Source organism: Arachis ipaensis, chromosome B5 (assembly GCF_059453495.1).
Source record: "Arachis ipaensis isolate K30076 ecotype BB chromosome B5, ASM5945349v1, whole genome shotgun sequence".
Lineage (NCBI taxonomy): Eukaryota > Viridiplantae > Streptophyta > Magnoliopsida > Fabales > Fabaceae > Arachis > Arachis ipaensis.
Genome location: NC_142440.1, coordinates 154,536,360 through 154,560,042, shown reverse-complemented (window position 1 = coordinate 154,560,042; position 23,683 = coordinate 154,536,360). Strand labels below are relative to the sequence as shown.

The 23,683-nt window shown below is 35.3% G+C and overlaps 2 protein-coding genes and 2 pseudogenes across 3 annotated transcripts; 2 read left to right on the top strand and 2 right to left on the bottom strand.

The window, feature by feature from the left end:
• Nucleotides 1-2,099: 2,099 nt before the first annotated feature.
• LOC107641426 (protein FAR1-RELATED SEQUENCE 5-like) lies at nt 2,100-3,424 on the bottom strand (annotated as a pseudogene).
• A 95-nt stretch (nt 3,425-3,519) lies between these two features.
• On the bottom strand, nt 3,520-4,024 carry LOC148566290 (protein FAR1-RELATED SEQUENCE 5-like). Its single transcript, XM_088487493.1, has 2 exons — nt 3,602-4,024; nt 3,520-3,534 (listed from the first exon to the last, which is right to left on the bottom strand). The coding sequence occupies exons 1-2, from the start codon at nt 4,022-4,024 to the stop codon at nt 3,520-3,522; spliced, it is 438 nt and encodes a 145-aa protein (XP_088343619.1).
• Nucleotides 4,025-10,780: 6,756 nt separating this feature from the next.
• LOC148566289 (serine/threonine-protein phosphatase 7 long form homolog) lies at nt 10,781-12,990 on the top strand. Its single transcript, XM_088487737.1, has 4 exons — nt 10,781-10,846; nt 11,344-12,086; nt 12,166-12,253; nt 12,355-12,990. The coding sequence occupies exons 1-4, from the start codon at nt 10,781-10,783 to the stop codon at nt 12,988-12,990; spliced, it is 1,533 nt and encodes a 510-aa protein (XP_088343863.1).
• Nucleotides 12,991-16,331: 3,341 nt separating this feature from the next.
• Nucleotides 16,332-22,756, top strand: LOC110272160 (disease resistance protein Roq1-like; annotated as a pseudogene). Its single transcript, XR_015883430.1, has 4 exons — nt 16,332-17,017; nt 17,188-18,295; nt 18,512-19,670; nt 19,760-22,756. The product of XR_015883430.1 is annotated as a disease resistance protein Roq1-like (transcript).
• The last annotated feature ends 927 nt before the right edge of the window (nt 22,757-23,683 follow it).

Genomic DNA, 23,683 nt, shown 5'->3' with positions numbered 1-23,683 from the left:
CGGGTGGGGATGACTGAATTCGTCTGGATTGGTCACTGCATCGATGGAATGGATACTCTGACTATGGCTGCAACTGAGGGCGACCTGGAAGCCTGTTACATGTGTGCGATGCTGCTACTGTCTAATGGCAAGGAAGACGAAGAGCACATGCGAAAGGGACTTGAATTTTTTGAAATTGTACGTGATTCTGGGGCGCTCGAAAGGTGCAGAGAGGTCTTCAGGTAGGTATTCGCGGGTCGGTGGGTGGAGGTTAAGCCGTTTGATCCTGGACAGCCTGAGGTTTGTCGGTCCACCAGTTGCTGCACCCGAGGCACCATGGGTGATGTGGAAGATTTGTCCCATGTCTCGTGTGTGCAGTGCCTGGCCGATTACGAGGTTCGGGTATTCCTGGAGTTGTTTGCATTCGAATAAAAATGTCTATTTTAGTGTTTGTGTTTCCCAAATTTATTGTTTATGCTTCTCGTATCTGATATTACCGATGAAGCATTATCTCCACTTTTGTTAAGAATTTACGCATGGTTATCCTCATATTAAATATATTTTTATTATGTTTTTGTTTTTGTGCATGGATAAATCTTAGTTTGAATTGGTATGGAAGATTTTTTGGACGATGAATCGATGATATAACTTGAGTATGCGCCTATACACAAGTTATTACAAGTCGTGGGGAAGGCAAACGGTATATGCGAAACAATAATAAGGTTTTCGTTGAGAAGATTTGGTTTTCATTGTAGGGGATGGGGGTTAAGCTGGATGGTGGAATATGGTTTAGGGGTTTTCCCTCACCCAGGAGAATGCACATAGCCGATGGGTTCAGATCGACCAATCCATTCTTTGTCATGCCCATCGTCGACAGCATAGTAACATCCCGTATGCTCGTAAGTGTTATCTCAGTCCACATATATGTCCTTAGCAAATTACATTACATTGGACTATAATTTGTAATTCTATACTATAAATGATTAATTTTAACGGCAATTATTTCTGGTGCTATTGTTCTAATCAATTATTTCATTGCACTTATAATAAAAAATATGTTTTCGTTTCCAGCCGAATGTCCCACCTCTGCCGAAAGACTACGAGGATAGCCCAATTTCGATTACCAACGAGAGGGGCGCGTGGACCGTTCAGTATAGGCACTATCCCGGGAGGATGAACGGATGTTTTGGAACAGGCTAGTCTATCCTAGCAACTGCATGCCAACTAAGACACGGCCATGTGTGTGTCTTCGAGCGGCTGGCGCCGCAAGACTACCGCATGCATATATATTGAGAACTCCTGTATCCCCCGCCCCCATCCAAGTACACCCGATCTATGTTGTTTTCTAGCCTCCGTTTGTAAAGTACAATGTTGCATGTCAACATATCTATATCTTTAATCTCTTTTATTTTCAAGCATAAATTTCAAAAGAACCCAAAGAACCAGTGCGATGCGACTGCGTCGAGCCATAACTGGGCTAAATGTTACATACTAAATATCCACATAAACGTTACATACAAAATATCTACTTAACATAGAATCGTTATAAAGATGCCCTTAACTACTATGTCCGGTTCAACAAAAGGGTTGACAACGAACGATATATAATACATTAGGTTTGATAGTGGATTTGCAGCTATTCGCACGATACCACTTCACACCTCCACTTCTGGAATCAGTCGTTGATTCCTCACTATGATTTTACTGAAAATACATGATAAAAATCAGTTAATTCTAGAGCACAGCCACATACCAACGAAAGCCAACATAGCAAAAACTTTTTTTAACATCGACAACATATAGAGATCCTCATGTATATGTATTCTAACAAAATCAACTTTGTAATTCAGACAGTGGTTCTATACCAAGATGAAATGCAGACAATATTCGGTGTGTGGCTACCGCCTACCAGAAAATGTGAAAAGGTTCGACCAACCTACTGTTGCAACACACGGTGGTGACGACTATAGGCCCCCTTTGCTCAATCGGCGAGAGACATGACTGGCCCGAACGTGTTGGTCCCAGTGAAGTCGTTGTTAACAAACCCAGCATGCGTGTCACTATCGGAGCATTGGAACGAAGGAATCTCCGCGGTCGCATACAGATCCCCAGATAGGTTATCATAGAGTTGATACCAATGTAAAAACCAAATGATTAGAACCATTTATTAAGGCATAAATGTTAACTAGATCATCTTTCAAATGATTAACCCACCATGTTAGTGTCCATCGAATCCATGTCATCCGCAACTGCGCTGGATGACTCCATTGTGTGGCGGTCCGGACACGTCGTCCCATTGTGTCCCACCTCCCGGCACAAATGACATCTCTGGGTTTCCTTTCCACCATTAGCACCGTTACCCTTTGTATTGCGCCTGGGTGGATTCCGTGCTGGGGCTCTGCCACCCGTGGCCCCTCGGGTGGAAAACTGGTGTCCGCTGCATCTTTGTTCTCGAAGTGCTTCAGCATTAGCATGGCAATGTCTCTTGCAAACTGGAACTTTTCAGTGATGTGACATGCAATTTTGTACACTTTCCGATACCAATCCATCAGGCACCAGTGTTGCGTTAGTTGTACAGAATCCCAAAGCACGCCCATCGACTGCACCGCCACAACTTTTGCATCCTTGGTCCATCTCGGCAATATTCTGACCTTGAGATCTCATGAACATTGTTAAGAACAAGCACCACAATTATATGTTCGCAGAAGACTCCGAAACATTTCATTCTCATGCACGTGCATCGGACCTCGCTCATTTTAGACGTTGCAATAACATGCCAATCCTTCCCCGGAGTGTCGTATCGAGAGACGGTGTGGATAAAATACGAACCGTTGTCTTCAGAATCAACCACCCTCATTGCACAGGCCCTGTCAAGAATGGGAACAAACAAATAGAATATGGCCCGAGTGTAGTTCTCGGCTGCACTCCGCTCCAACTGTTTCAGGTTGGTGGTTATAACAGGGTTACCCTTTGCACACTCGAAATCAGCCTCCACTTCCTTTGCACGCATGAACATCAAGCATCGATGTAAATGACATAAAAATTAGTGTAACTGTATCGAGACTTAACATACCGTGATATCACAGCGTGCAAGCCCTCGCACCTTGAGGTTGTGCGAAATCCGACAAAGAACTTTACTCGTATGTGTGCTGTGGCCCAACTGTGCCTTCTCTCGTACATGTCTTGTACCCATCTTTTTATCGGCGACGCCAAATTTCTCCACCATCTCAAACCACTTTTTCTGGAATGTTCCGACCTCGTAGTCGCCAAGCATGCAATCCTTAAACATCCTGGTAAAGTTAGAATTTCTGATGTTGCTCGTGGCGTTTCGGAGTAGGTGCCAAGCACAGAGTCGATGGTGAGTCTCTGGAAAAACTTCCTCGATTGCAGACTTCATTTTCCTATCACCGTCGGTTATTATGGACACGGGAGCCTTCCCTTTCATTGCAGTTTGCAACTGTTGAAGCAGCCAAACATAGGTCTTTTCTTTCTCGTCTTCCACGAGTGCAGCGGCAAAGACAACCATTTGGTTGTGGTGATTCACACCGGAGAATACTACAAGAAGTGAAAGGTAAATGTTTTTCTTGTACGTTGCATCAAATGCAACCACGTCTCCAAATACCTGGTAATCAATTTGGCTGGTGCCGTCACACCAAAACAAATGTTGTAGCACGCCCTCCCCGTCAACAACTTCTTTGTAGTACAGTGCTGGATCATTTGCCTTGCACTCTCGGAGATAGCTTAAGCATGATTCCGCATCTAGGCCACCCTCCCTTCGTTGCTTCGCATTTACATTATGCATGTCCCTTGTTGTGTAGGGGACATTATGATACCCGCCGGCTAGACTCGCCAAAAAACCGTGGATTCGCGAGACGCCAGTGCCCCCTTTGGGCATGTCGTTCATCTGCTCGATGTCCGCTTCGCTCATCCTCCGATGGCCTAGGAGCATGGAAGAAAATTGCAACTCAAGAACGTGGTGGTTATGCGCGTCTGAAAAGTACGTAACGTGCCAACGTCCTGATTCGTCATCCATGCGAAGTAGCATCCTTGCAAGGCATCCACACCGTGTCTCGGCCCTCGGCCTCTTTTGTCAATTAGGCATTGAGTAGAACTTCGGGGATCGGTACCCTTGTCGGTGGCACACGAACTCCTGCCGTATCCTTACTTCGCCACGTTTTTCGCTTCTGGAACGTCTCGTGCCGAAGCCATGGTGCTTTGCATATTGCTGGTAGAACTCAAATACAATATCAACATCTGCGAAATTAAAGCGGAGAACCTCCTCCTCGCTCAATTTCAAAAAATCAATCGAACCTATTGATTCGCCGGAATCAACAGCGTACAAGTCATCATCCGCATAATTGTCAGACATTCCTCCGACGACGTCCAAATTGTCTTCCAATTCAAACGCATCCCCATTGTCGACATCGGCCTTTGCATGATGGTTGTGTTCTGTTTCATCTTCTTGTAAATCGTACTCGTCCGACTCCATCCCTGCAAAGCCTTCGCCCTCAACCGATCCAACTCCATGGTCTGCTCCGTCGCACATTTCTACTTCCTCGGCAACACGCACGCCCCCAGTGGTATCTTCATCCCCGGCAACCCTGTGCGAAACAACCACAATGCGGTAATTTAGCGAATCACGCAAAATTGGGGGATGTCCTTCAAAGAAAATTGGCGACCTATGACGAAACAAAAGGGAATATTTGTAAATCAAGTGAAGGGTGATAATACAACGGGTACCTTCTTTCCGTTGATGGAGACGGCGAAGCCATCAACTGCCGAAGACAACCGGCAATGCAGATCAGGTACCGTCGTCGTCAAAGGTGAAGCTGTTGTTGTGCTTGGATCCGCCTAAACAGAATCGTTAACTCTAAGTGGGGGGGGGGGGAAGAAGTTAGCTGAGTGGGGAGGTTTCAGTGGTTCTCGGTGGTGGAGATAGGAAGGAACAGTGCGATTGCGATAGAGGAGAAGGAGAGAAAGAAGGTGCGATTGCGACGAAAGAGAAAGAGAGGAAGAAGGCAACAGTAATAATTGTTAACCAAATATTGAGTGTCCAACTAATTTTAACAATTAAATTAATTGTATGTATGTATTTTAAAAATTGTAAAAATAACCCCCTATTTTATATGAAATTATAGAAAGAACCCAGAAAAAAATATTAGATTTCATTCTCACGCTCCCTAGTAAGATTCTTGGAAGGACCCTCTCAAGTTTTTAATTGGTTTGTTGACTTACAAATGCTGTCTTTTCTAGTCGTCTCTATGGGTCTATCCATTCATTACTAATAAGAAAGCTACAACAAGCGGAAAAGGATACAGTATGCATTGGAAAATGTTACGTATCAGCCACTAAAATTTATAGATGAAAAATAAATAAAGTTAAACAATAATTTAAACAATAATAAAAATAATATAATAAAATGATAAAATTATAATTTTTTTAAATTATATAAAAAAATTTACAATACTCATATATTATAGAAATAATACTCATAAAAATATTATAATATATAAAAAATTTTACTATTTTTTCTTTTAATTTTCACTCACTTATAAAACATGGCATTAACATATATGAACCTGCGGCTACCTATTTATATATAGGTAGTGACGGTTTAACATAAAAAAATCTTAAGTTTTTATAAAGTTGTACTTTTTCAACTTGGACTCAATGTCCAGAAATTGCAAGCTGTGTATGTATGTGTTGGCAACATGCATGCCTATTTTTTTGACTCAAGTCAAAATCAAATTTATGCTTGCTTTCCTTACTTTCATAGAAACACCACCTATCAAATTCCAATTTAATCATGCTAAGCATCATTTCTTTGACTTAAATTTTTGGATCATGGATTTTTTTATTTTTATTTTTATGTAAAAGTATCATTAATCAATATTAAAATAATTATAAAAAAATATTTTTTATTTTTAAAAAAAATCAATAATTAAGTATTAATCCCTCTAATTTTTTTTTTACACATTTTTCTTTAAATTTCAGACTTAAAGTAATGAGATATTTAGTCTGTTAGAATTTTTGCTCTTCTTTCAATCTGTTGTTATTCTCTCTTATTCTCCTTTCGTAATCTCTCTCGTTCGCTTATCCTTACCACCGCAATCCATTTCAGATGACGTCGCAACTCGCTTCCACCGCAACCTAATTTTTTATGAGGTGTCGTTTTCACCCTGTCTCTTATATATGATATATTTTATTGTTAATTGGCCCTTTATGTGTTTTAATCTACGTTAATTGCTTTCATACTCTTTGTTTAATTCAAATGTACAGTTGTTCTTTAAGCTTTCGATTTTATTCTTTAAAATCTCGCTTATTTGTTTTTTTTTTTTAATATTATACAGTAATTTTTAATTCTCTTTGAAATCATCTTGTTGTGGCTTACGAATGAACTTGTGTCAATTTTATGTGAGAAATAATTAAAGGGTTTGACAGGTCTAGCATGCACATACAAGTTCAAAATTTTATTATAGAGTAAAGTATCGTTTTTGTCCCCAACGTTTAAGGTAAGTCCTAAAGTTGTCCTTAACGTTTCAATCGTTCTATTTAAGTCCCTAACGTTTCAAAATTGACTCAATGTTGTCCTGCCGTTAGGGAGTCGTTAACAGAATTGACGGCGGGACAAAATTGAGACAATTTTGAAACTTTAGGGACTTAAATAGGACGAAAACGTTAGGAACAAAAACGATACATAAAAAAAATTTAATTTAATTTTATCCTTCAATAATATTAATTTTTTACTGTACATAGTATTCAATTATTTTTTAATTACATCTAAATAAATTACACTTAATCACATTACTTTTATTTTAAATAAATTTATTTTCTTATAATTTTAAAGAATTTTGGTACATTAGAGACAAAAGGTATAATTTATATTTTATTGTATATATATATATTATTTTTTTCTTTTCTGCAAGTTTATATACTAGTCATTCTACAAACATTTCATGATAACTAAAAATTTTTAAGAGTAAAATTATAAAAAAATTTAATTTATTTAAAATGAAAGTAATATGATTAAGTGTAATTTACTTAGATGTGATTAAAAAATAATTGAATACTATGTATAGTAAAAAATTGATATTATTGAAGGATAAAGTTAAAATTTATTTTTATGTATCATTTTTGTCCCCAATGTTTTCGTCCTATTTAAGTCCCTAACGTTTCAAAATCGTCTCAATTTTCTCCCGCCGTCAATTCTGTTAACGGATCCCTTACGGCAGGACAACATTGAGTTAGTTTTGAAACGTTAGGGACTTAAATAGGACGATTGAAAAGTTAGGAACAACTTTAGGACTTACCCCAAACGTTGGGAACAAAAACGATACTTTACTCTTTATTATATAATTGAATGCCAGTAAAATTCAGAATTGTCTTTATTATGTCATTGAATGTCAGTAAAATTTAGAATTGTCTTTGCAGCTTTAGTACCACTTGTATGTGCATGTTAAATCGGTCGAACCCTTTATTTCTCACATAAAATTGACACAAATTCATTCGTAAACCATAACAAGATGACTTTAAAGAGAATTGAAAATTACTGTATGATATTGAGAAAAACAAAATAAGTGGGACTTTGAAGAACAAAATCCAAAGTTTAAAGGACAACTACACATTTGAATTAAACAAAGAGTATGAAAGCAATTAAGGTATATTAAAACACATAAAGAGGCGATTACCAATAAAATATATCATATACAAGAGATAGGGTAAAAATGACACCTAATAGAAAATTAGGTTGCGGCGGTAGGAGAAGCTTGTTGCGGCAGTGGCGGAAGCAGGTTGCGCGTGGCAGAAGCTTGTTGCGGCGGCGGCTGAAGCAGGTTGCGGCGTCGTTTGAAGTGTGTTGCGGCGGCGAGGATAAACGAACGAAAGAGACCGCGGAGGGAGAGGAAGAGAGAATAACAACAGTAATTAAAAGAGGGACAAAAATCCTAGAAAATTAAATGTCTCACTACTTTAAATTTAAAATTAAAAAAAATATATATAAAAAAAATAATTAGAAGAATTAATATCTAATTATTAATATTTTAAAAATAAAAATAGAATTCTTTTTATAATTATTTTATTATTGACTAATGATACTACCACTTAAAAATAGAAATAAAGAATCCATGGTACAAAAATTTTAAGTCAAAGAAATGATGCTTACAATGATCTATAAAAGTAAATGAATAACTTATTTTTAAGATATCTTTTTCTTCTTATTAATGCCATATCAGCAATATTATTTATTTGGCAAAATTTTTGAATCAATCACTCAATTTTTGCTAAATCAATTATTATTTTAAAATTAGCAAAAAAATACAAAAAAACTAAAAAATATCTGTAATTAGAAATTAGTAGTGTCTAACCAAATTTGTAACCCACAAAAACATTGAATCTATATTCCTATATTTATTATATCTTACCGTTATAAACAATACAATGAATTTATACTCCTAATAATTAATTTATTAATTTCTATAAATAACTCATTAAATGTAATAAACATCCATATTACAAATGTCATAATAAATTTTACGTTACAAATATTCAAATTTCATACATTTGACCTACTTATACAAGACTCTTATCACTATTCTTTCAAATAACACTAAATTTAGCACAAAAATTTTATTTCTGAACTACACAACATCTCAAACTTACTCAATAGAACATCATTCTTTGGATAATATCACCAAACAAACAGACAATCGATCTATCAAAGTTCGCGTGGTTCGTCTATGAAAAACATTAACACCTACAAATGAAGAGGAGTCTCTTTGCTTAGAAATGATTATATTAGATGAAAAGGAGACAACTACATTTGTGACACATGTAATCAAACACCACAATATCCAACAATAAGGTAACTCTATATACTTTTCATAATCCCATATATCAAAGTGCTACAACAATTTTTATACTATTTGATGGCGAAAAAAAAAAATTGTTGGGCACAACTATTTCAAATCTAACGATACTCCAGAAAAATAATGACATTGAAACACCACCCTAATTTAAAAGTTTGTGCAACCTCACACTTATATTTAAAGTCAAAATAAATAGTTTTTATCTCAAAAAAGGTTCTCAACAATACACTGTTATCAAGACATTTGTTTCAACAAAAAACACTGAATCTCAACACCCATTACAACAAATAAAACAGGTAATACTCTAAATTCAAGACACATTTTCGAAAGAAAAATATATGTTAAGATGGAACAAACAACACAATAGAAAGAACAAACAACACAATAGAAAATGCATGCAACTCAAATGTTTATTAAGAACATGCATTCACAAGAATCTACCACAGAAAGAAAAAAGCAACAACTCTAATAACAATTGATAAAAAAAAGAGGACGAACGCCACATAAGAAGAGTAAGTCCATCGACTAAAACAAATAAAAAAATTAAACAACTAAATAAAAATGTCACTTTATACAATTTTAACATCTAAACTTTTTATACTATAAATTATTTTAAATAAAATATCTTTTAAATTTAACTTTAATTTATACATATTTAATTTAATTCTACAAAACATAATAATTTTTAATTTTTATTTCATACTATCAAATATTTACCGCCCGCATTACGCGAATCTCACCCTATTTGAAATTTGATAGGCGGTGCTACTATGAAAGTAAGGAAAGCAAGCATAAATTTGATTTTGACTTGAGCCAAAAAAAAATAGGCATGCATGTTGCCAACACATACATACAGCTTGCAATTTCTAGACATTGGGTCCAAGTTGAAAACGTACAACTTTATAAAAACTTAACTCGGATTTTTTTTATGTTAAACCGTCACTACCTATATATAAATAGGTAGCTGCAGGTTCATATATGTTAGGAAACATTTCAAGTGCACCGAAGAGTACGGTGCACCAATTATTTTAACTGTTGATTATAATTAATATATTATATATATTTTTTATAATTCAGATCAACGGTTAAAACAATTAAAGCATCAGTACTCCTGATGTGTCTGAAATGTTTCCTATATGTTATATTTATAGAAAAGTTATCCGGTGTATCTGGAAATACCGGTATTACAGTTGTTTTAACCGTTGATCTTAATTAATATATATTATATATATTTTTTATAATTCAAATCAACGATTAAAATAATTGGAACACCGAAATTTCCAGTACACGTGATAACCTTCTTATGTTATATGTTAATGCCATGTTTTATAAGTGAGTAAAAACTAAAAGAAAAAATAGTAAATTTTTTTATATATTATAATCTTTTTATATGAGTGTTATTTTTATAATATATGAGTATTGTAAACTTTTTTATATAATTTTAAAAAATTCTAATTTTATTATTTTATTATATTATTTTTATTATTATTTAAATTTTTGTTTAACTTTAGGGCAATTTACGCATCTAAATTGTTTGATCCCCAATATTACGCAAATACATTGTTTCGGTTTTTAATACGCAAATGCATTGTTTCTATATTTTATGTAAACCGCTACTGCCAGTAGCGGTTTACGTGTGAGTGTGTGTGTGTGTGTAAACCGCTACTGGCAGTAGCGGTTTACGTGAGTGTGTGCGTGTGTGTAAACCGCTACTGGCAGTAGCGGTTTACGTGTGTGTGTGCGTGCGTGTGTGTAAACCGCTACTGCCAGTAGCGGTTTACGTGTGATAGTTTGCCTATATAAACCGTGGTTGCAGCCGCGGATTATGTGTTTAGAAGGTTTGAGGAGTTTTCTAGAGAGAGGAAATTGTAGAGAGAAGTCAGAGCAAGTTGTGAGCGGGCCCGAGGTTCCTCAGCGGCGACTTCTGGCGAGTTATCATGGCAGGCAGGAACCTGTACCGACTGAACGGCGTTGCGCATATTGCCGGTTCTATTGGTGACGAGGTTAGTTAATATTTATTTTTTTTCTAATCTTTGCATATCTTAGTCAGAAAAACGGTAGGTTAGGTAGACGAATTAGAATTTATAGATTAGTCGTTGTATCCTGAATTTAGGGTTCGCATGCTAGGATGTTAGTTCACTAATCTTGGTTTAGTGTTTTTAGTTTTTCTTGGTTAGTTATAGATATGCCTAGTTACCTGAAATTTAATTCCATTCAATGAATGTTATGCCCGCTAAATAATGTTGGTTTAGTTTAGGGAACGGGATAGTTGACATTAGTGAATTATTATAGTTTGTTTAGGATATTTGTATGATATGAAGTTTTAAATTTTAAATCTTTACAATATTTTAAAATTTCTGGATGTTAATAAGTAAGTTATTTGTGTTGTTATTTTCCCTATCGTGAGTAGGAAATTTTTTTTACATATTATATAGGAGAATTTGCTGATGGTTTAAGGTGAATTTAATTGGACTCTGTTTTCGTTTGTTGTTCTGTGCAGCCCAATAGGTGTATATACAGTGTGAGGCGGCAACAGAATATGCCCATGCATGACAGGATCATCCCGTATTTAGAGCGGGCTGGATTGTACCATTTGGCTAGGCTAAATAGCCAATGGTTCTGGTTGTATGAGCCACTCGTTAGTGCGTTCGTTGAGAGGTGGCGTCTTGAGACGCATACGTTCCACATGCCTTTCGGAGAATGCACAGTGACATTGCAGGATGTTGCATTTCAGCTAGGGCTTCCTGTGGATGGGGAGGCTGTGAGTGGTTGCCTTGGTGAGTTTGAGACATACATGGAGGGTGGCCGACCAGCTTGGGAGTGGTTTGAGGACCTATTCGGTGAGCGGCCCCCACCGAATAAGGTCAAGCAGATGACAGTACACTTTACATGGTTCCACGAGAGGTTTAGGGTGCTACCACCAGATGCGAGCGAGGACACTGTCCGCATCTACGCACGGGCCTACATCATGATGCTGTTATCGACTCAGTTATTTGGGGACAAGAGTGCGAACCGGGTTCATATACGATGGTTGCCATTTGTGGCAAACCTTGATGGCATGGGGAGGTATAGCTGGGGTTCAGCCGCTTTGGCGTGGCTGTACCGATGTATGTGTCGGGTAGCGAACAGAAATGTGACTAATCTTGCGGGCCCGCTCCAGTTACTTCAGAGTTGGATATTCTGGCGGTTTCCGTCTCTTAGGCCGGCCGGATTTGAGGTTTTCTCTTTCCCGCTGGCATCAAGGTATGGGTTATGCTTTTTTAAGTTTAACAAATTTATTGGGCATATTTTAAATTTTGTGTCTCATATGACTTAAATTTAGGTGGTCTGCCTACTTACCTCCTAATGATGGAAAGGAGCAGAGGGTCATTAGGTATCGGCTTGCATTGGATCGACTGACCGCTCGTGATGTAAGTTTTATAGCAGCAAGAGTTTTACTTTTTGTTTGATCTCTATTCGTGACTAGATATATACTTGTTATTGTAGTCCTTGATGAGTTCTTAAATTTCAGATTCTGTGGGAGCCCTACTCCGCGCTTGATGTACTTGCCGTGGTCCATCCAGAGATACTTACAGAGGAGCACAGTCGCATGTGGCGAGCCGTGACTGCCTTGATATACTTTGCGGTCATCGAGTGGCATCAGGTTGACAGGGTTGTTCCACAGCTAGGTGGAGTACAACATATCCCCGAGGATGCTTTGAACGTAGACTGGCTGCATGCTAAGGACGGTAGGGGTGGCGATAGGTGGTTTCCCCACTACTATCGGAAATGGCATGAGCATTGGGAGAACCGACTTGATGCCGTCATTTCCATTGAGCGAGTGGCAGATCCTGGCCCATCTGCAGATTACCTAGATTGGTGGTACCGAGAGGCTCAGCGGTTCCTTAGCCCTGGGGCTGCATTTGCCGATCCTAGAGGCACCCAGAGCTATCCACACCATCTTCCAACTTTGCAAACAGCTCAGTTACCCTCACCTCCGGAAAACTACGCCTGCAGTGAAACAAGACATGCAAGTCTTCATCCGACCGGATCACGAAGGTCTCATATCTCACACCAGTTGAGACAACATCAATGGGAATCTTGTAAAATAATTTTTTTACCCACTTCGTCCCACACACACCGAGCTTCCGTAATATGCTTTGCTTAATCTCCGCCAACGTATTCGAAGATCGGATAAAAACACTAAGTGGTTCTCTATCTGTGAATTTTACACCATGCCTTTTGCTCTTTTGAATTTTTCCAGAGCAGTGAACCAGAGCCACAAAACTATCCTCTCCCTCCATTTGTGAATAACACTCTACTTCTTCAAATTTGGTCCCTCTATGGTTTATATAGGCAGCTCCATTCAGACACACACACGTAAACCGCTACTGCCAGCAGCGGTTTACACACACGCACACACTCACGTAAACCGCTGCTGCCAGCAGCGGTTTACACACACACTTACACGTAAACCGCTACTGCCAGTAGCGGTTTACACACACACACTCACACGTAAACCGCTACTGACAGTAGCGGTTTACATAAAATATAGAAACAATACATTTGCGTATTAAAAACCGAAACAATGTATTTACGTAATATTGAGGATCAAACAATTTAATTGCGTAAATTGCCCTTAACTTTATTTATTTTTCATCTATAAATTTTAGTTGCTGGTACGTAACATTTTTCACTGCATACTATATCCTTTTCCTCTTTTTGTAGCTTCCTTCTTAGTAACGAATGGAGTAAGAGCAGGGATAGACCCATATAGACGACTAGAAAAGACAGCATTTGTAAGTCAACAAACCAATTAAAATCTTGAGAGGGTCCTTCACTCCTTACAAGAATCTCAAAGCAACTCTTCGGTCAAAATATGAGGTTAATTATTAGATAGCATTTGTTTTGAGATATTAAGAGAGACTGATATTTATTATTATGTTTGTTAGTTTAGAGATTGATATTAAAATTTTTGTTTTTGTCTATAAAATTTCAGTATTTCAGTACCTCCAAAAAATAGGAATATAAAGGACTAAAATTTTTAGAGATAAAGACTGAAATTTTAATAATATTTTATATTTAAAATACCCTCATTTAAATTAATTAATTTCAATTAATTAATTCCAATTTTACTCTTTGTGCAAATTAAATTAAAAGTTTATTCTTGTTTTAATTTCTGTCTCCTATTTTATACCAAATAGAAGAGTGTCTTTTAACAGAAATTTTTATTGTCCAATAATAACTTGTAAGTTATTATAAAAATAAAAATGATATAAATTTATAATCAATAAATAATTATATTAAATAATTATATTTTTATTTAATTTAATTTATATTAATTATTTTAATAAAATTATTTAAATAATAATTACATTAAATAATTAAATTGTATTTTTAATTAATTATATTAAATAATTATATTTTTATTTAATTAATAATTTATATTAATTACCTCCGTTAGAATAGGAAGATTTTGCAGTGCACTATCAATTTCTTCAAAGAAATACCCAATTTTAAAATAGACAACAACATTGACCGTTAAAAGAAGACTTAATTGAACACATATGACAATTTTACAATGTTTGTCGTCAACTATAGAGCTCCACTATACTTTTTTTTATATTGTGTAATTTTACAAGGAGTAAAGTATCGTTTTTGTCCCCAACGTTTGGGGTAAGTCCTAAAGTTGTCCCTAACATTTAATTCGTTCTATTTAAGTTCCTAACGTTTCAAAATTAGTTCATTGTTGTCCTGCCGATAGAGAGCCGTTAATAAAATTGACGATGAGACAAAATTGAGACGATTTTGAAACATTAAGGACTTAAATATGATGAAAACGTCGGGGACAAAAACGATACATAGAAATAAATTTTAATTTTATCCTTCAATAATATCAATTTTTTTACCGTACATAATTATTCAATTATTTTTTAATCACATTTAAATAAATTACACTTAATCACATTACTTTCATTCTAAATAAATTTATTTTTTTTATAATTATACTCATCAATAAAATATTTATAGAATGACTAGTACATAAACTTGCGAAAAGAAAAAAAAAATGATACATATACAATAAAGTATAAATTATAACTTTTGTCTCTAATGTATCGAAATTCTTTAATGTTTAATTTAATTAAATTTTATTTTTAATTTTATTTTTTAATAATATTAAATTTTTACAGTAGATAATTATTTAATTATTTTTTAATTTTATTTTTAATCATGTTATTTGTTTCTAAGTGAATTTATTTTTTATTAAGATTAAAATTAAAAAATAAATTAAGTAATTATTTATCGTAAAAAATTGAAGTTATTAAAGAAAATATTAAAATTTATTAAAATTAAAATGATTGAAATTATTGAAAATTTTTTTTAACTTTTTAATAATTTTTAATCTTTTCTTCAATAATTTTAAATTTTTTACCACAAAAAATTACTTAATTTATTTTTTAATTTTGTTCTTAATAAAAAGTAAATTCACTTAGAAAAAATGATGTGATTAAGGATAAAATTTAAAAATAATTGAATAACTATGTAATGTAAAAAATTGATATTATTGAAGGATAAAATTAAAATTTTTTTTATGTATTGTTTTTGTCCCCAATATTTTTATCCTATTTAAATTCTTAATGTTTCAAAATCGTTCAATTTTGTCCCGCTATAAATTTTGTTAACGGTAGACAGGATAATATTGAACCAATTTTGAAACATTAGGGACTTAAATAGAACGATTTATACACTAAAGACAACTTTAAGACTTACCCCAAATGTTGGGAACAAAAACGATAAGTTACTTTTTTACAAATTGGTTTAATCTCGAATTATATATTGTGTACTATATGAAGTTATTAAATTTTTTTAAATATTAATATTTTTAATAGTGAATTATTTTAAATTTATAAATTTTAATAATATTATTATAAAAAAAAGTAATTATATTAATTTCAATTATTTTAATTAATTAATTAATTAAATGAGATCACAATAAAAACTAAAATTAGTTCCTCCTAATAAAAAAAAAATAATTTTAATTTCTATTTACTGTTTATAACACAAAAATTGACATGGAGTTATTTGTCAGGACAAATGGACCATACATAAGAATTGAGATAAGTTTAGATGGTCTTACTATATGTGAACCAGTAAGTAATATGTCATCATCATATTATGACAATTTTTTCTTTTAAAAAGGAAAGAAAGAAAAACCTATTTTATTTTGTATTTTCTTTTGATGTTCTAGCAAAATGCTGATCAAAGGCAAAAATTAATTTTATTTAACAAAATAAATTAGAATGGTAAGACATACTCTCAAAAGCATTAAAATTCAGGTTTCAACATTTTTTAAGAATTTTTTAAAATAAAATCTTTTCCACATTCAAATTGGTCATTTTCGTCAATTTGTATTTTGTTTTAAGAAAATGATTAAAATGATCCTATAAGCAGGCTCAGAACTTGTCATCTTTTTCATAACCACTTTGCTCTCCAACAACACCTCAACTAAGAAATAGAAAACCGAACATGGGACTTTGTTGCCAAAACCAATGACTTGGTACAAATCCAACCTCTAGTTATCATAGTAGGCACCTCAACTATCGCGAAACATTTACCCGTCTCTTAGCTATTCTGTTCTACAGCTGTTTGTTTTTTTTGTTTGAGTGCATCATTGACTCTTTTACGATCATCATGTCAGCTCCATCACTCACCCCTTCCTCTTCTTTTGGCTATGCATTCACCTATGATGTGTTTATCAGCTTTAGAGGCACTGATACTCGTTATGGTTTCACTGGTAATCTCTACCAAGCTCTCTATAGGAAGGGAATCCACACTTTCTTTGATGATAAGGAGCTCTGGAAAGGAGAGGGGATCACACCCTCACTTCTCAAGGCAATTGAAGAATCTAGAATCGCCATTGTTGTGTTCTCCAAGAACTATGCATCTTCTTCCTTTTGCTTAGTTGAACTTGTCAAGATCATGGAGTGCATTAAGGGGAAGGGCCGGTGGGTCTTTCCGGTCTTTTATGATGTTGATCCTAGTGACGTGCGACACCAAAAAGGAAGCTATAGAGAAGCGTTGACTAAGCATGAGGAGAGGTTCAAGGATGACATGGAGAAACTCGAGAAAGTGCAGAAATGGAGGGCAGCTCTGCATCAAGCGGCTAACCTGTCTGGCAATGATTTCAAGCTTGAGTATGTTTCACTATCTTATATTTTGTTTCTTCAATTTTTCTAATATATATATAAAATCATCTTATATTCAAACTTGTAGAGGAGAGAATTCCTTCATCTTGAACTAGTCAATTTGTCGTGTATATGCTGTATTTAGTATAGCCTTATAGTGATATTTTTTTATTGGACAGAAGGGAATATGAACATGCTTTTATTGAGAAGATCGTGAAGGAGATCTCAAACAGGATAGCTCGTGTTCCTTTGCATGTTGCTGATTACCCTGTTGGACTGGAATCTCGAGTACTAAAAGTAAACAGTCTTCTAAATGGTGGATCTAATAGAGGAGCCCATATGCTAGGGATATATGGAGTTGGTGGAATAGGTAAAACAACTATTGCTAAAGCAGTTTATAACTTGATCGCTGACCAATTTGAAGGTTTGTGTTTTCTTGAAAATGTTAGAGAAAAATCAATTAAACATGATTTAGCATATCTCCAGGAGATGGTTCTTTGTAAAATTCTTGGAGAGAAAGCTATACAGCTAACAAGTGTAAGTGAAGGAATTTCATTAATAAAGCAAAGGTTCAAGAGAAAGAAGGTTCTCTTGGTTCTTGATGACGTACACAAACTTGAGCAATTGCAGGCAATTGCTGGAAGTCCCAATTGGTTTGATTCTGGCAGCATAATCATCATAACAACTCGGGACAAACATTTGTTGGCAAGTCATATGGTGGAGAGAACATACCAAGTGAAGGAATATGATAGAAAAGAAGCACTTGAGTTGTTTATGTGGAATGCTTTCAAATGCGATAATGTTGATCCAAGCTATGTGGACATTTCAAATAAAGTAGTGTCCTATGCTTCTGGCCTTCCATTGGCTCTAGTGGTAATAGGGTCAAATTTGTATGGAAAAAGTGTACAAGAATGGATATCTGCATTAGAGGAGTACAAAAAAATTCCTAATGAAGATATCCAAAGCAAACTTAAAGTAAGCTTTGATGCTTTGAGTGAATATCATAAAAATATTTTTCTTGACATTGCTTGTTGCTTCAAAGGATATCATTTGGAAGAGGTTGAAAACATTCTCCATGCTCATCATGATGTTAGCCCGAAACTTGGCATTAGTGTGTTGGTTGAAAAATGTCTAATAAATATTGATATGAATGGCTATGTCACACAACATGACTTAATTCAAGATATGGGCCAAGAAATTGTTCGTCAAGAATCACCTAAAGATCCTGGAAAACGTAGCAGGTTATGGCTTCCTGAAGATGTTATCCAAGTTTTACAAGAGAACACTGTAAGTAAATCTATGTGGGCAGTTTGAAACTTTGAATTTTTATCATTCAATATTTAATCTTTGATATTACTGATCTCTTTGGAATTTCCCCCCATAGTAGCCATTTATTTCTTTAAACTTGTTTCCTTTACCTTGTTCTACATTATAACATCCTTTAAGTATGTTGATGTCTTGACATTACATGTATGATTTTTTTGTTATTTTTTGTGTTCGAAGGGAACCAGTGAAGTCGAACTCATAATTCTGGAAGCTCCCATGTCTAAAGTAATAGAATGGGATGGAGAGGCCTTCAAAATGATGGTAAACCTCAAAACACTTATTATTAAAAGTGGCAATTTTTTCAATGGTCCCAATCATCTTCCGAATAGTTTAAGAGTTTTGGAATGGCCGAGATATCCTTCGCATTCTTTCCCAGTTGATTTTCATCCAAGGAAACTTTCGATACTCAAGTTGCCCCACAATTGGTTTACACCACGGCCGTTAGTGAAGCTACTAAAGGCAAGCAGAATAGATTTTTTATCTTTTCTCTATGTTATTAAATCCATTTTAACATTTCCTTTAAATTTTAACTTTGCAGGAATTTGTGGACCTAAGTGTTTTGGATTTTAGTTGGAATTATTGGATAAAACATATACCCGATGTTTCAGGTGCCCCAAATTTAAAAGAATTATGCTTTGAAGGTTGTGAGAATTTAGTTAAAATTGATGAGTCAGTTGGATTTTTGGGTAAGCTTATAAAACTTAATGTTGAATGTTGTACAAAGCTTAGGAATCTTCCTTCCCTTATGTTACCCTCTCTTAGGTATCTCTTTATTTCAACATGTTATAGTCTTGAGAGTTTTCCTGAAATATTAGGAAAAATGGAAAATATAAGATATCTTTACATGGTTCGTACTTCCATACGGGAATTGCCATATTCCATCTGTAATCTTACTCGGCTTAAAGAATTAAGTATGGAAAGTTTTGAAAATGTTGTATTGCCAAGTAGCATTTTCAAGTTTAGAGAACTGGGCAGTCTGAGATTTTCTATTGGACATGAGGTGCTGTTATCTAATGATGAAGAAGATACAGAGGAAGAGAGCTCAGTATCGTGCTCAACCCCAACATGTCTTGATCTGTTCCATTGCAATCTGTCAGATAACTTCCTGGGAATATTTCTTGCTCGGTTTCCCAATGTGCAAGAGTTAAAGTTGTCACATTGTGATTTCACAATTCTTCCAGCATGCATAAAAAATTGTCACTTTTTGAGGATTCTTGATATTTGTTACTGCGAGAATCTTAAAGAGATTAGAGGGATTCCACCCAAGATAGAAGAATTGGATGCAACTGGGAGCACATCGCTGAGTTGTTGGAGTAGAGAACTATTATTGAATAAGGTATATCTGCTTTTTTCCATTTTTTTCCCATATTGTGTTACATGTGATATTCAGTATGACAATTCAGGTGGGCCATGATTATTGAACAGAAACTGCATGAGGAGGTTGGAAAGAAGAAATTTATTTTGCCAGGAACAAGTATTCCAAGTTGGTATGAGCATCAGAGCAGTGGACAACCAATTTCTCTCTGGTTTCGTAATCAGTTCCCAGCCATATCTCTCTCTTTTCTTTTCAAGGAGGAGTTTGAAACTCATGGTGTTATTCTCCCTCAATTGAAATTGGTTACCAATGGCAATCAGCATGAAAGTCTCCGATTTCCTACTATTTTCGATTACAGGCCGGGTCATATAAGTATTTATGATTTAGAAGATATTGCGGGTGAGCAGTTTCAACAGAATGAATGGAATCAAGCGGTGGTCTATGTTTCAAATTCATATGAGTATTTTATGAGGAGGCAACTGAGACCAGAAGAGATGGGCAACGTAGAGATTGGAGTGCATATAATCAAAGAAAGAAGCAGCATGAATGATATCCAATTCACTAATTCACTTTTGGAGAAAGAAGATCACAATGCGGCCGGGATGAGAGGTTATCACAATCACCATATCAATATGCCCGAGAAACGAGGCAGAGAGCTGGGATTATCACTTCCAGAATTTGGCAATAATTTTTATTGCGATTTATTTCCACACTTCCCTAGAAGCTCCGAACGAGGTAATTGTTCCTGCTCTCTCTCCATATATATATATATATATTTTTTTTTTCCCGAAGTAAAATGAGCTCAACACATTTAGTGGAGCATACAAGAAGCATAAAAATAGTTTTGCAATTCCTATGTTATCTTCGGCATAGCCATCAACAACATGAGTTACCTTTTGCACACCACTCTCTAAAGCAACCAGACGTCTTAGCAACACACTCTACCACTGTCGCTGTCTTGTTCTGAAAAATGACCTCATTTCTACACAACTAGATGTTCCATATTACTGAGAAGAATCCCACTAGCCATGTTTTTCGCGCATCTTTTCTCAAATTCATCGTCCTCCAACTCTCAAAATGTTCTTTTATGGACCCTGGGACACTCCAAACAAGACCCACATGACTTATCCATGTGCACCACACCTGCCAAGCAAACTCACATGTAACAAACAAATGTTGTACAGTTTCAATTTCCTTGCTACACATAACACATATGTTATCACTTTGTTCAATGATGCCTAATCTGCTCAAGCGATCCTTTGTATTAACTCGGCCTACCAGCACGAACCAAATAAATAACTCTTCCCGCGGTGGAACAATTCCTTTCCATATTTCATTTGTGAATTTATAGCTGAGGATATCATCCGTCAATGTCTATACCTGCAATACCTGCACAAATGAGTTAGTAGTATAAATGCATTTTTTTATCAAATTTTCACATCACTCTATCTTGTGTGTCTGCTATCAGCCTCACAACTTGCAAGGTCTCAAGCATTTGGGTCAAACTGTCGGTCTCCTATTGTCGGAGTTCCCTCTTCCAATGGAAGTTCCACACCCACTCTATCCCATCCCAAAAGCCACACTCCCCAATCACGGATCTCTTATTATCTGAAATTAAGTAGAGTCTTGGAAATGAGTTTTTCAGCTTTCCCGACTGTAGCCATGCATCTTCCCAAAATCTGGTTAGTCTACCATCGTCTACTTTCATAGCCAACCCGTCAATCATCTTCTGTCTGACATGTTGCTCCTTGATTTGCAATCGACAAATATCTCTCCACGGGCCTCCTTTTGTTGGTATAGCTTGAGTAGACAATAGCTGCCCAGGGTTCAGATTATTGCATGAGCACACTACCCTCTTCCATAGAGGGCATTCTTCCTTAGAGAATCTCCACCACCATTTAAATAACAATGCGGTATTGCGAATCAACGCATCTCCCACACCCAGTCTCCCTAGTTTCTTCGGTGCCTGTATCATCTCCCATTTTACAAAAGCCAATCCAGGTCGTCCGTCGTCCTTACCCCAAAAGAACCTTCTTTACGAAGAGATTATTTTTTTGGCCACCGTAATTGGCATTTTATACAAGCTCAAATAGTACTTAGGTAGACTATTAATCACAGCTTCGATGAAAACCAACTTCCCCGCTTTACTGAGCACATTTGCCTTCCACAAACTCAGTTTCTTCTCCACCTTATCTATTACTGGCTTCCACGTTTTCACCAGACTCGGGTTTGCACCTAGATTAATTTCCAAATACTTCACTGGTAGATTTGCCGCCTGACATCCTAATAATCTGCACATTTGACTCACCCACGCCTGACTGCAATTTACCGGTATCAAACTAGACTTGTCAAAGTTGATACTTAGTCCCGACATGACCTCAAAACACCTCAGGAGCCTCTTGTAGTTTCTCACTGTCTCCTCCTCTGGTGGGCAGAACAATATAGTGTCATCAGCAAACTGAAGGTGAGATAGCTCTACATTGTCCCTGCCGACTAATAGAGGAGATATTCTCCTATTTCTTACCGCCTCCTCGATCATCCTGTTCAGCACATCTACAACTAGGACGAATAGAAAAAGGGATAACGGGTCACCTTGTCGAAGCCCTCTTTCCATCTTGAACGGTTTGGATAGAACCCCATTAACCATTATAGATATAGAAGCTGATCTAATGCACTCTGCAATCCATGCCCTCCATCTTCTACCGAACCCCATCTTTTCCAGCACAATATCAACAAAATTCCATTTGACTCTATCATAGGCTTTCTGGAAGTCCAATTTATGATAGCTGATGCATTCTTCTTCATTTTTAGCCACTGTACAGTTTCACAGGCAATTAACGCTCCATCATGTATTTACCTTCCCTTGACAAATGCACTTTGTGATTCTCCAACTAATCCTGGCATTACGCTCCTCACTCTTCTTGTCAACACTTTTGATATGACCTTGTAAATGCAACCAACCATACTGATCGGTCTAAGGTCCTTTATCTCCTTCGCGCCGACAAACTTCGGGGCCAACGCAACCCAAGTAATATTAGAGTCTGCTGGTAGTCTCTCTGTCTCAAAGAAACTCATCACAGCTTTAGTGAATTCCACCCCAAGCTCTTTCCAACATCTTTTTATAAAATTCATGTTATTTTTTTTGCCTGGACTCATTTACCTCGATTTGATTTTCTGATGTAACAGTTAAGGGAATCATTCTAATTCACCTGTTTACATCTAAGTTTCTCAAAGAAATTCAAAAAAAATTTCATTGATCAAAATTAAGAAAAAAAATGGCTACCAAATTTTACAAAGTTTTTATATCTTTTGAGTTTAAAATTCTAACTCATAAATTCACTAAAATAAAAAAAATGTTATGTGTCCTTTAAAATTCAGCCTTTATTCAGCCTTTAAATTTAAATAATATTATTTAATTAAATTTTAGTTAAAACACATTCTTAGTTTGTAGCTAAATATATTAGTAATTAAAATTAATTTAAATTTTAAATACTAGAATTTCTCTAACTTCTTAATTCTTACCTACTTCATAAAGTAGTTATTTTATCAACTTTTTATTTATTTACACGTATACGTTCTTTTTTTCTTCTCTCTCGTGTTCTTCACAAAAATTTTCATAGAAGAGTATTACTTCTCTATAGATAAATTTACTATTTCATATTTAACATTTTATTATTATTAGATGAGTCGTACTATTTTGTTCCTATTTCGAATGACTTGCATCATTGCATGCTAACTCAAAACTCATTCATCATCATTGTCGAATGAAATTTTAATAAGATTATATCAATATTTGAATTAAACAATAAATGAATTATCAGTCTATGCATCAATATTCTTTTCTTCTTCTTTACTTTCTTTTTTCTTTCTTTCTTTTATTTTTTAATCTTTATCTCTAGAATGATTAGAGATGACCACCAACATAAAATAATTAGACCAAATTAAAGATAAATAAAAGAGTAATTGCAGGTATTCAGAAGAAAAAAAAGATAACAAATAAAAATTTGATAAAGGTTTATAGTTTTCAATAATTT